Consider the following 14,039-nt stretch of genomic DNA (forward strand, 5'->3'; position numbering starts at 1 on the left):
ACCACCAGATAAGGCAATGGAGGCTACCAGATGAGGGGGTCAAGGCCACCAGACAATGTGATGGAGGCCACCAGTTGAGGGGGCCAAGGCCACCAGACAAGGCGATGGAGGCCACCAGATGTGGGGGCCAGCCACCAGACAAGGCAATGAGACCACCAAATGAGGGAGTGGAGGCCACCAGTTGAGGGAACCAAGGCCACCAGACAAGGCGATGGAGGCCACCAGTTTAGGGGGCCAAGACCACCAGACAAAGCGATGGAGGCTACCAGACGAGGTGATGGAGGCCACCAGTTGAAGGGGCCAAGACCACCAAACAAGGTGAGGGATGCCACCAGTTGAGGGGGCCAAGGGCAACAGACAAGGCGATGGAGGCCACCAATTGTGGGGGCCAAGACCACCAGACAAGGCAATGGAGGCTACCAGACGAGGTGATGGAGGCCACTAGTTGAGGGGGCCATGGCCACCAGACAAGGCGATGGAGGCCACCAGTTGAGGGGGCCAAGACCACCAGACAAGGCGATGGAGGCCACCAGACGAAGTGATGGAGGCCACCAGTTGAGGGGGCCAAGGGCACCATACAAGGTGATGGAGGCCACCAGATGTGGGGCCCAAAGCCACCAGACAAGGCGATGAGGCCACCAAATGAGGGAGTGGAGGCCACCAGTTGAGGGGGCCAAGACCACCAGACAAGGTGATGGAGGCTACCAGACAAGGCGATGGAGGCCACCAGTTGAGGGGATGGAGGCCACCAGACAAGGTGATGGAGGCCACCAGATGTGAGGGCCAAAGCCACCAGACAAGGCGATGGAGACCACCAGTTGAGGGGGCCAAGGCCACCAGACAAGGCGATGGAAGCCACCAGACGAGGTGATGGAGGCCATCAGTTGAAGGGGCCAAGACCACCAAACAAGGTGACGGATGCCACCAAATGAGGGCGCCGAGGCCACCAGATGAGGGGGCCAAGGCCACCAGACAAGGTGATGGAGACCACCAGTTGAGGGGGCCAAGGCCACCAGACAAGGCGATGGAAGCCACCAGATGTGGGGGCCAAAACCACTAGACAAGGCAATGGAGGCTCCCAGACAAGGCGATGGAGGCCACCAGTTGAGGGGGCCAAGACCACCAGACAAGGCGATGGAGGCCACCAGACGAAGTGATGGAGGCCACCAGTTGAGGGGGCCAAGGGCACCATACAAGGTGATGGAGGCCACCAGATGTGGGGCCCAAAGCCACCAGACAAGGCGATGAGGCCACCAAATGAGGGAGTGGAGGCCACCAGTTGAGGGGGCCAAGACCACCGGACAAGGTGATGGAGGCTACCAGACAAGGCGATGGAGGCCACCAGTTGAGGGGATGGAGGCCACCAGACAAGGTGATGGAGGCCACCAGATGTGGGGGCCAAAGCCACCAGACAAGGCGATGGAGGCTACCAGACGAGGTGATGGAGGCCATCAGTTGAAGGGGCCAAGACCAACAAACAAGGTGACGGATGCCACCAAATGAGGGCGCCGAGGCCACCAGATGAGGAGTTCAAGGCCACCAGACAAGGCGATGGAGACCACCAGTTGAGGGGGCCAAGGCCACCAGACAAGGCAATGGAGACCACCAGTTGAAGGGGCCAAGGCCACCAGACAAGGCGATGGAGACCACCAGTTGAGGGGGCCAAGGCCACCAGACAAGGCGATGGAGACCACCAGTTGAGGGGGCCAAGGCCACCAGACAAGGCGATGGAGACCACCAGTTGAGGGGGCCAAGGCCACCAGACAAGGCAATGGAGACCACCAGTTGAAGGGGCCAAGACCACCAGACAAGGTGATGGAGACCACCAGTTGAAGGGGCCAAGACCACCAGACAAGGCGATGGAGGCTACCAGACGAGGTGATGGAGGCCATCAGTTGAAGGGGCCAAGACCACCAAACAAGGTGACGGATGCCACCAAATGAGGGCGCCGAGGCCACCAGATGAGGGGGCCAAGGCCACCAGACAAGGCGATGGAGACCACCAGTTGAGGGGGCCAAGGCCACCAGACAAGGCAATGGAGACCACCAGTTGAAGGGGCCAAGGCCACCAGACAAGGCAATGGAGACCACCAGTTGAGGGGGCCAAGGTCAACAGTCAAGGTGATGGAGACCACCAGTTGAGGGGGCCAAGGTCAACAGTCAAGGTGATGGAGGCCACCAGATGAGGGGGCCAAGGTCAACAGACAAGGTGATGGAGGCCACCAGACGAGGCAGCAGAGGCCACCAGACGAGGCTTTGTAATACATGCAACTTCAACCACACCTGCTCCTAATTTCCAGCATCCTCACACCATCCAGCAGGTGGCACCGTGCAGGTCAATAAGATATCAAGTAAGCAAAGAAACAAATTTGGTTCACTCATTTGTAATGAGTTTCTCATTATGTGCTTATGTAAAACGATAACTTTGACCATATTTTAGTTTTCCTGTTAACATTCATGCTCTGTATTTGACAGGAATGCTGGAATGTCATGGCTCTGCCCCTTCATCTTGATAAACATCTTGTTTCTGTACCTCTGATGTTGGTTTCAAACACGGACGCGTTGACGTCGATGTCAAAGTCCACGGTGTCCTGGAGCAGTGATGCCACTCGCTGGAACTCTGTTCGGTTTCCCAGCACCTTCACAAAGACATGCGTTCTTCAAACTGGTTTTAACATCACTTTACATTCTATATAAACTAGTTTAGTTTGATTCCAGTAAGAAACACACTGTTTTAAATGTGAACTAAACCAGTCATGGGCTGATAGAAATAATATCCTGACTTAAAAAACAAACAAAAACACTTACACTGGTTTCACACTTTTCTAAACTGGTTTAAACTGGATATTTCTTACACCTTTTCAAGTTGACAGAGGAGAGCGGAGTTTATGTGTGTGTTTGGCTGCACGATGACTCAAAAAGTGGAGCATGAATTTAAAATTTTTTATTATTATTATTATTTTTTTCATTCAAGAAATGATCCTGGTTTCAGGGATTAGTTTACTAAACTTCGAGGAAAATCTTGATCTGACTCTGTATCTTATTAAAAAAAAACTTTTTTTTTTATCTCTCTACAGGTATTTTCAAAAAAATTGCCTTGTGACTTTAACTGCAGCCTGCTTATGATGTCACAAAGACCTAAAGACACAAGCTCAAAGCAGCTCATATGTGTCCTGGGGGGAGGTCGGCACGCTGCTCTGCATAAATCGGGAAAGGTTGGTTAAAGTTGTGGACTTAGCTGGACTCCGGCCACCTTGACCACCTCACACCAGTTTTCAGCTTGAGCATGGAAAGAACTACCAAGATATCAAGAGTTCAACAAGTTCACCCAGAGTTAAATTCGGCCGGCTGAAATCCATCCAAGATTTTTCCCAACTTTTACTGAGCGGTCTATCTGCTCGGACGAGAGCAGAAATTAGTGGAAATTAGCAAACATGCGCTGAGTTGCCTCATGAACTGTTACTGTGCCAAACCTGACCAGGTGTGAGAGAAGTTTATAAGCTTATTTTTGGAATAGTCAGTAATGTAAAGAAACAGCACAGACTGTGGTGTGCACATGTGCTACACTGAGTTCCCATCCGTTGTTAAACTCCCCCCACAGAGAAATGCTGAATTATAAAGTGAGCTCCAAAAAAAAGTGCAACTCATATTCTGGAGTGACTTTCACTCTGGAAAATATTGGAAATGTTGCTGTGTGCCAAACATTCTTCTGGATGTTGTTCCAGAATATATTCCAGATTGCCTCGGAAATGGAATCTCTTATTTCCAAGAACATTATCCATTTGCTCACCAACTTTTTTTTAAATCCATTCATTACTTTTTAAGTTATCCTGCTAACAATCAAACAGTCAAAGAGACAAAAGCCGGTGCAAACCAGTGAAGGGCTGGAAGCTTTAAACATGACCCCAGTTAGTCTGAGGTGATTTTCCTTCTTTTGATATTTTAAAGGAAAAAAGTTAATCAGGATCTTCTTACCAGCAGAGTGTCCAGAGAGTCGATCAGAGTCAAAGAGAAACTGTGGAGACAAACACATCATGTCTGTGTGTATAAACACACAAAGACGAGTGACAAATTAAAGGAAAAACCAACACAAGTGTCCTAGGAAGGTGTCGGGTCACCACACAGTGCCAGAACTGCTTCAGTGCTCCTTGGCACTGATTCTACAAGTTGTCTGGAATTCTCCTGGAGGAATTGAATACTGGCATTCCAAATAAATAAACATTCCCTCAATTGGTTTTTTGATGATGGTGTGGAAAACGGTGTCTAAAGCCCTGTTCTCACTGTCAGGGACATGAATCCTGGAAGGTCACCATCTAGCACTGATGATATAATATGCTTGACTTGGACCGCAGAACACCAGGAGTATAACTTTAGTACAACACGGTATGCACAACCAAGTTACAGGGTCCATGGAAACACAACACATCAAGGAATTTTTTCAGATACATTTTGAAACTCCAGTCACAATTACAATAAGACCACGACATAATGATGGAACATTCCGGACCAACACAGACACCATCCTGGACCCTCTGATGTTCTCCTGGATGGACACATTTCCAAACCGTGACCGTCCAGGACCCATATCTGTGAAAGTGGGAATAGGGCTCAACACATCAGTATAAAACCCTGCAGACGGTGTACATCACGTTCATCCTCAAACCGTTCACTGACCCCATGTGACCTGTGGATCAGTGCGTTTGTTTCTCCACTCATTTGTTCCGTTTTTTTTCCTTCAGTTTGTCTAAAATGAATTCAAATAATTCCAATTTACCTGCCCCATGTGTCATGTCCATCACAGGTGAGAGGGCGGAGCTCATCATATGGGAAGGCGTTGTCAAGGTAACTGTTGTAGGCGTGGTAGAACATGGATTTAATGCGCTGTCTGGAAAAACCACAGGGTTGTCATCTTACCAATTAGGGGAAAACAAAACACAATAGACTTCTGCCAGACATTTTTCATTTTTGACATTTATAAACAACATGACAAAAGTATAGAGTGGCACAGAAGTATGTGAAGATGGTGCAGGACATGTCTAAGGATAGTGTGACAGAGAAGTATGTGAGGGTGGTGCAGGACGTGTCCAAGGATAGTGTGACAGAGAAGTATCAAATCAAATCAAATCAGTTTTATTTATATAGCGCCAAATCACAACAAACAGTTGCCCCAAGGCGCTTTATATTGTAAGGCAAGGCCATACAATAATTATGTAAAACCCCAACGGTCAAAACGACCCCCTGTGAGCAAGCACTTGGCTACAGTGGGAAGGAAAAACTCCCCCTTAACAGGAAGAAACCTCCAGCAGAACCAGGCTCAGGGAGGGGCAGTCCTCTGCTGGGACTGGTTGGGGCTGAGGGAGAGAACCAGGAAAAAGACATGCTGTGGAGGGGAGCAGAGATCAATAACTAATGATTAAATGCAGAGTGGTGCATACAGAGCAAAAAGAGAAAGAAACACTCAGTGCATCATGGGAACCCCCCAGCAGTCTAAGTCTATAGCAGCATAACTAAGGGATGGTTCAGGGTCACCTGATCCAGCCCTAACTATAAGCTTTAGCAAAAAGGAAAGTTTTAAGCCTAATCTTAAAAGTAGAGAGGGTGTCTGTCTCCCTGATCTGAACTGGGAGCTGGTTCCACAGGAGAGGAGCCTGAAAGCTGAAGGCTCTGCCTCCCATTCTACTCTTACAAACCCTAGGAACTACAAGTAAGCCTGCAGTCTGAGAGTGAAGCGCTCTATTGGGGTGATATGGTACTATGAGGTCCCTAAGATAAGATGGGACCTGATTATTCAAAACCTTATAAGTAAGAAGAAGAATTTTAAATTCTATTCTAGAATTAACAGGAAGCCAATGAAGAGAGGCCAATATGGGTGAGATATGCTCTCTCCTTCTAGTCCCTGTCAGCACTCTAGCTGTAGCATTTTGAATTAACTGAAGGCTTTTCAGGGAACTTTTAGGACAACCTGATAATAATGAATTACAATAGTCCAGCCTAGAGGAAATAAATGCATGAATTAGTTTTTCAGCATCACTCTGAGACAAGACCTTTCTAATTTTAGAGATATTACGCAAATGCAAAAAAGCAGTCCTACATATTTGTTTAATATGCGCATTGAATGACATATCCTGATCAAAAATGACTCCACGATTTCTCACAGTATTACTAGAGGTCAGGGTAATGCCATCCAGAGTAAGGATCTAGTTAGACACCATGTTTCTAAGATTTGTGGGGCCAAGTACAATAACTTCAGTTTTATCTGAGTTTAAAAGCAGGAAATTAGAGGTCATCCATGTCTTTATGTCTGTAAGACAATCCTGCAGTTTAGCTAATAGGTGTGTGTCCTCTGGCTTCATGGATAGATAAAGCTGGGTATCATCTGCGTAACAATGAAAATTTAAACAATACCGTCTAATAATACTGCCTAAGGGAAGCATGTATAAAGTGAATAAAATTGGTCCTAGCACAGAACCTTGTGGAACTCCATAATTAACCTTAGTCTGTGAAGAAGATCCCCCATTTACATGAACAAATTGTAATCTATTAGATAAATATGATTCAAACCACCGCAGCGCAGTGCCTTTAATACCTACCTCTAATCTCTGTAATAAAATTTTATGGTCAACAGTATCAAAAGCAGCACTGAGGTCTAACAGAACAAGCACAGAGATGAGTCCACTGTCTGAGGCCATAAGAAGATCATTTGTAACCTTCACTAATGCTGTTTCTGTACTATGATGAATTCTAAAACCTGACTGAAACTCTTCAAATAGACCATTCCTCTGCAGATGATCAGTTAGCTGTTTTACAACTACCCTTTCAAGAATTTTTGAGAGAAAAGGAAGGTTGGAGATTGGCCTATAATTAGCTAAGATAGCTGGGTCAAGTGATGGCTTTTTAAGTAATGGTTTAATTACTGCCACCTTAAAAGCCTGTGGTACATAGCCAACTAATAAAGATAGATTGATCATATTTAAGATCGAAGCATTAATTAATGGTAGAGCTTCCTTGAGCAGCCTGGTAGGAATGGGGTCTAATAGACATGTTGATGGTTTGGAGGAAGTAACTAATGAAAATAACTCAGACAGAACAATCGGAGAGAAAGAGTCTAACCAAATACCGGCATCACTGAAAGCAGCCAAAGATAACGATATGTCTTTGGGATGGTTATGAGTAATTTTTTCTCTAATAGTTAAAATTTTATTAGCAAAGAAAGTCATGAAGTCATTACTAGTTAAAGTTAAAGGAATACTCGGCTCAATAGAGCTCTGACTCTTTGTCAGCCTGGCTACAGTGCTGAAAAGAAACCTGGGGTTGTTCTTATTTTCTTCAATTAGTGATGAGTAGTAAGATGTCCTAGCTTTACGGAAGGCTTTTTTATAGAGCAACAGACTCTTTTTCCAGGCTAAGTGAAGATCTTCTAAATTAGTGAGACGCCATTTCCTCTCCAACTTACGGGTTATCTGCTTTAAGCTGCGAGTTTGTGAGTTATACCATGGAGTCAGGCACTTCTGATTTAAAGCTCTCTTTTTCAGAGGAGCTACAGCATCCAAAGTTGTCTTCAATGAGGATGTAAAACTATTGACGAGATACTCTATCTCACTTACAGAGTTTAGGTAGCTACTCTGCACTGTGTTGGTATATGGCATTAGAGAACACAAAGAAGGAATCATATCCTTAAACCTAGTTACAGCGCTTTCTGAAAGACTTCTAGTGTAATGAAACTTATTCCCCACTGCTGGGTAGTCCATCAGAGTAAATGTAAATGTTATTAAGAAATGATCAGACAGAAGGGAGTTTTCAGGGAATACTGTTAAGTCTTCAATTTCCATACCATAAGTCAGAACAAGATCTAAGATATGATTAAAGTGGTGGGTGGACTCATTTACATTTTGAGCAAAGCCAATTGAGTCTAATAATAGATTAAATGCAGTGTTGAGGCTGTCATTCTCAGCATCTATGTGGATGTTAAAATTGCCCACTATAATTATCTTATCTGAGCTAAGCACTAAGTCAGACAAAAGGTCTGAAAATTCACAGAGAAACTCACAGTAACGACCAGGTGGACGATAGATAATAACAAATAAAACTGGTTTTTGGGACTTCTAATTTGGATGGACAAGACTAAGAGTCAAGCTTTCAAATGAATTAAAGCTCTGTCTGGGTTTTTGATTAATTAATAAACTGGAATGGAAGATTGCTGCTAATCCTCCACCCCGGCCCGTGCTACGAGCATTCTGACAGTTAGTGTGACTCGGGGGTGTTGACTCATTTAAACTAACATATTCATCCTGCTGTAACCAGGTTTCTGTTAGGCAGAATAAATCAATACGTTGATCAATTATTATATCATTTACTAACAGGGACTTAGAAGAGCGAGACCTAATGTTTATCCAATCCAATCCAATCCACTTTATTTATATAGCACATTTAAACAACAGAACAGTTTCCAAAGTGCTGCACATAAAAATGATTATACAACTATACAAAACAATAAACCCACTCAGATGCTAATAAATAAATAAACATAAAAACAATAAAACAATAAATAAAACACTAGGCCAAAGACAACAGAGGACCATACAACTCATGCAGAGCTAAAAGCCAGAGAATAAAAGTGGGTCTTCAGACGAGACTTAAAACACTCCACTTTGGGGGCTGTTCGAACGTGGAGAGGCAGAGCGTTCCAGAGTCTGGGCCCGGCCACAGAGAAGGCCCTGTCCCCCCTGGTCTTAAGTCTCGTCCTAGGCACCACAAGCTGGAGCTGGCCCTCAGACCTCAGAGCACGCCCTGGGGAGTAAATTTGGAGGAGGTCTACAATATATTGTGGGGCCAGTCCATTTAAAGCATTAAAAACAAATAATAAAATTTTAAAATCAATTCTAAAATTAACAGGGAGCCAGTGCAAAGACGCAAGAATGGGTGTAATATGTTCATGTTTTTTGCTCCCAGTTAAGAGGCATGCAGCAGCGTTCTGGACTAACTGCAATCTGTGAAGTGTATTTTGATTAATTCCATAAAAAAGTGAATTGCAGTAGTCCAGGCGTGAAGAAATAAAAGCATGCATGAGACGCTCCAAGTCAGAAAAGGATAAAATTGATTTAATTTAGGTTAAAAGACGAAGCTGATAAAAGCTGGATTTAACAACCACCTTGACCTGCCTGTCCAGTTTAAAATCAGAGTCCATAATGACGCCAAGGTTGGTGGCTGTGGCCTTCATGTGTTGACTGAGAGGGCCCAGGTCTAATCGAGCTGTGGAACCGACACTGGGCCCAAACACCATCACCTCGGTTTTGTTCTTATTTAAGCTAAGAAAATTTTGAGCCAACAAAGCCTTGACGTCTTCCAGGCACACAAGCAAGGGTGTCAGGGAGCTGCTAGAATTCTTCTTAATAGGCAAATAAATTTGAGTATCATCTGCATAAAGATGATAAGATATGCCATGTTTTCTAAACACCTGACCTAACAGGAGAAGGTATAGGGTGAAGAGAACAGGCCCAAGAATAGAACCCTGGGGGACTCCACAGTTCAGAGGAACAGAAGACGAGGTGGACTCCCCCAGCCTGACAGTAAATGAACGGCCTGTAAGGTAAGAATGGAACCAGTCCAAGGCTGTCCCCCTGACACCCACACAGTTCTCAAGAAGAGATAAAAGAGTTGCATGGTCAACTGTGTTGAAGGCAGCAGTCAAGTCTAAAAGCACCAAAACGGCGGAATCACCAGAATCAGTGATTAAAAACAAGTCATTAAAAACCTTTAAAAGTGCAGACTCCGTGCCGTGAAATAATTTATAACCTGACTGAAAACTGTCTAAAATGTTGTTTGTTTCTAAAAACTCTTGTAGTTGTACAAGAACAGCTTTTTCCAAAATCTTTGAAATCAAAGGAAGCTTAGATATGGGCCTATAATTAGAGATAACAGAGTTATCAAGACTCGCTTTCTTTAAAAGAGGCTCAACTACAGCCTGCTTACAAAATGCAGGAACTTTTCCTGACATAAGGCTGCTGTTGACCAAAACAACGACATCAGGGCCGATAGTTCCCCAGACCTCTTTAAAGAGTCGTGGGGGGATACAGTCTGAGGGACAAAATGAAGGTTTGAGATTTTTAACAATATTTGATAAATCTGAAAATAACACATGTTCAAACCGGTCTAACACAGCAGAACAGGTGTGAGCCATGATTGAACTGGCCGAAGTGACAGTCATCCCAGCCCTAATACTGGCGACCTTATCACAAAAGAAATTTAAAAAGCGATTACAAACAACTTGAGTTGCTTCCAAAGTGGTGGATTGGCCAGGGTTTAACAAAGATCCAATAGTTTTAAAAAGCACACGAGGTTTGTCCCAGTTATCAGAAATTAGATTGGAAAAGTATTTTGCCTTTTCAGACCTGACCATATTTTGGAATTTTCTCCAACTTTTTTTAAGAATTTGATAGGAGACGGTCAGTCCATCTTTCTTCCATTTGCGCTCGGCCCTCCTACACTCACGTCTGGCCTGTCGCACAGTTTCATTCAACCAGGGCTCCTGCCTGGGTTTAGGGTGCATAGCTTTGAGTGGAGCAGTAGTGTTCATAATGGTATTGCATGCCAAAAGAAAAGTAGATGCAATTTGTTCTGTGTCTTGGCATGTGACAGCTACATTGTTTTTTGAGGCCACAAAAAGGGAGGAGAAATGATCTCCCTGCTCCTGGCCTCAGCTGCCGCCGATAGCATGCAGAAACACTGGGTTTATTACTGCTGTCCAAAATAAAATTAAATAACACCGGACGGTGATCAGAGAACACTGCATCCAAAAGCTGAACATTACTGACATCAAAACCATTAGTTAAAAGCAAGTCCAACCTATGACCAAATATGTGCGTTGCTTCAGTAACATGTTGCATAAAATTAAAGGTATCAATCAATTCTAAAAACTCAGTAGCCAAAGGCTTGGACGGACAGCAAACATGAACATTAAAATCACCCAGAAGTAAGATTCGATCATACTGTGGAATAACAGCTGCAAGCAAGTCAGAGAAATCCTTTAAAAAATCTTTGTTGTGCTTGGGTGGGCGATAAATAAGTGCGCACAACACAGGATTGCGGTGTCCCAGTTCAAAGCAGCATAATTCAAATGATGAAAAACATCCAGGCACAATACTTTCATATGCCAAACTGTCTCTGAAAATAGTAGCAATGCCACCACCCCGACCACTGCTTCTTGGAACATTAATGAATGAGCAGTTCGAAGGAACCAGGTCAACAAAAGCTGAGGACTCACCCGCAGAGATCCAAGTCTCAGTCACAAACAATACATCCAAAAAGTGTGTGGAGAAGAAATCCTGCAAAATGAAAGTCTTGTTCATCACGGAACGCGCATTAACTAGCACACAGTTGATAATCTGTGTATTAGCCTCCGAAGCTACCTGGCTAAGGCCTCGGAGGTTGCCGTGGTTTATGCCTGGAGAGACTTCAGCTCGACGTGGCTTGGTGGTACATAGCGTCCAGGGCTCCACATCAAGCGGAGGAACCACAGGAACCAGCCAGGCGCCAGAAAAGTTCAAGGTGCGGCGCGACGTGAAATGACGAAAACAGTCCATATATTCAATGGGGATATTGTACAAATCTGCAGAATGTGTCAGCCAAAGCTTCAGCTTGACAAGAGTACCCCCACGCTTCCCTCGACGTCTCTTCTTTCGTTTGACAGGTAAGATACCGGTGCGCGACAGATACGCAGGAACATTAGCCAGCAGAGGGGAAAAATAAGTTCCACTATTACGATAATCCTCCAACGAATCCACTGCAGATTTTATTTTCAAAAGCTCATAGCGGTTATAGCTCAGCAGAGTCAATGGACCTTGTCATCAAACACAGTATGATTAAAAAACAACTATCACCAGTACAAGACGGCGTGCCAAGCATGCCGGTGCCATCTTTTCCCAGACCACATTTAACTGTTTTAGTCTGTGGTGCAGTTGAAGGTGCTATATTATTTTTTCTTTTTGAATTTTTATGCTTAAATAGATTTTTGCTGGTTATTGGTGGTCTGGGAGCAGGTACCGTCTCTACAGGGATGGGGTAATGAGGGGATGGCAGGGGGAGAGAAGCTGCAGAGAGGTGTGTAAGACGACAACTCTGCTTCCTGGTCCCAACCCTGGATAGTCACGGTTTGGAGGATTTAAGAAAATTGGCCAGATTTCTAGAAATGAGAGCTGCTCCATCCAAAGTGGGATGTATGCCGTCTCTCCTAACAAGACCAGGTTTGCCCCAGAAGCTTTGCCAATTATCTATGTAGGGGGATCTAAGTATGTGAGGGTGGTGCAGGACGAGTCCAAGGATAGTGTGACAGAGAAGTATGTGAGGGTGGTGCAGGACGTGTCCAAGGATAGTGTGACAGAGAAGTATGTGAGGGTGGTGCAGGACGTGTCCAAGGATAGTGTGACAAAGAAGTATGCGAGGGTGATGCAGGACATGTCTAAGGATAGTGTGACAGAAGTGTGCGAGGGTGGTTCAGGACATGTCCAAGGATAGTGTGACAGAGAAGTATGTGATTGTGGTGCAGGACGTGTCCAAGGATAGTGTGATAGAGAAGTATGTGATTGTGGTGCAGGACGTGTCCAAGGACAGTGTGACAGAGAAGTATGTGATTGTGGTGCAGGACATGTCCAAGGATAGTGTGACAAAGAAGTATGCGAGGGTGGTTCAGAACGTGTCCAAGGATAGTGTGACAGAGAAGTATGTGATTGTGGTGCAGGACGTGTCCAAGGACAGTGTGACAGCAGTGAGATATGCAGTAAGGATTAAAAAAAAAAAGAATTTTATTGTCATATGCACAAAAGAATATGTTCCCTGCACAATGAAATGTGTCTACTGCATTTAACCCATCCTAATTGCCAGTAGGAGCAGAAGTCACCATTAGGCGCCCGGGGACCAGCTCCAGATGTACATCCCTGCCTTGGTCAACAGCAGGGCTGAGCAAACCAAGACTGACCCATAACAAACGACACACAACACACATAGGCCGGCCCGGTACATAAACAGATATTAAAAAAGCGCACATGAGGGAAAAAGGAGAGAAAAAAAAAACCTCATAGCCGCTGCGCTACACAGCAGCAATGAGGAAAAAACCCCATCAGCACAGAAAAACAATAATCACACAGACAAACAAAGACGCAGGACGACAACCGAGATTTGAAGGTCCAGTTTATCAGAGCACTCCGGAGGCAGCCTATTAGGCACCGTCAACGGCCTTGTCCGACAATCCTGGAGGGGGAGGGGCTCAGCCCTGAGCAGTCCACTGTCCACAGTCAACGTCAGAGCTGGAGAAGCTGAAGGGAGGGGGATGACCAGGGGAGTGAGGCTTAAGTGTTGATCTTCTTGAGGAGGTTTTTTTTATCACAGCGGCCTTGGAGTGCAGCTGTGTTTTGGGGAGGCCAAATAAATATCCAGATTAGCAGATGCCTGAAAGATGCCACAGTTGTGAGAACCGAGTGGCTCTCAATGCATCTGAATGTAGAATGTGGTCTTTAAAGACGGTCAAAGCGGGTTTCCAGAGCTGCAATCCTGCTCGAGATGTTTTCCAGTGTGCGGTTAACACCCGCCGACTGCGCAGCCACTGCCTTCCCAATCGAATCAATCATGTAGGGCAGTCTGGACAGCCCAATCAAACCTGCCTCCACTTTCTTGATTTTCCGGTAAACCAGCGCCATGCCCGCTCCACACAGCAGAAAGCCGGTCACCACCAAGCCAAATATATACACATCTTCGACGTCCTCCACAGAAAGCATGTAAAGGCACATGACCTGCCATCTCCTCCACGAGTCCATCACGTAACCCATCACACGCGTCCCGGCAGGACAGGTCAGGTCCTCCGTCGAGCGCAAGCTGGCAAAAAAAATAAATAAATAGACACTTGAATGTGTCTGTCCTTAGTAGGACAGACACATTCAAGGTGGAGGTGGGATTACACCAAAGTTCAGTTCTGAGTTCTTTATTGTTTGTAATGTTGATGGACAGGTTGACGGACGAGATCAAACAGGAGTCTCCATGGACGATGATGTT

At 45.2% G+C, this 14,039-nt stretch overlaps 1 protein-coding gene across 4 annotated transcripts in view; it reads right to left on the bottom strand.

The window, feature by feature from the left end:
• The window catches only part of edem2 (ER degradation enhancer, mannosidase alpha-like 2), a 28,859-nt gene that overhangs the window by 14,072 nt on the left and 748 nt on the right, over window positions 1-14,039 (bottom strand). For 2 of the 4 annotated variants that reach the window (XM_034185316.1, XM_034185315.1), the window contains 3 exons: window positions 4,774-4,884; window positions 3,975-4,014; window positions 2,533-2,638 (listed from right to left, as the gene is read on the bottom strand). In XM_034185316.1, the coding sequence (XP_034041207.1) occupies window positions 2,533-2,638; window positions 3,975-4,014; window positions 4,774-4,884 (257 nt within the window). The remainder of the gene's footprint in view (window positions 1-2,532; window positions 2,639-3,974; window positions 4,015-4,773; window positions 4,885-14,039) is intronic. The other 2 variants (XM_034185318.1, XM_034185317.1) reach the window with 1 other exon arrangement.

This window comes from Thalassophryne amazonica, chromosome 13 (genome assembly GCF_902500255.1).
Source record: "Thalassophryne amazonica chromosome 13, fThaAma1.1, whole genome shotgun sequence".
In the NCBI taxonomy this organism is placed as follows: Eukaryota; Metazoa; Chordata; class Actinopteri; order Batrachoidiformes; family Batrachoididae; genus Thalassophryne; species Thalassophryne amazonica.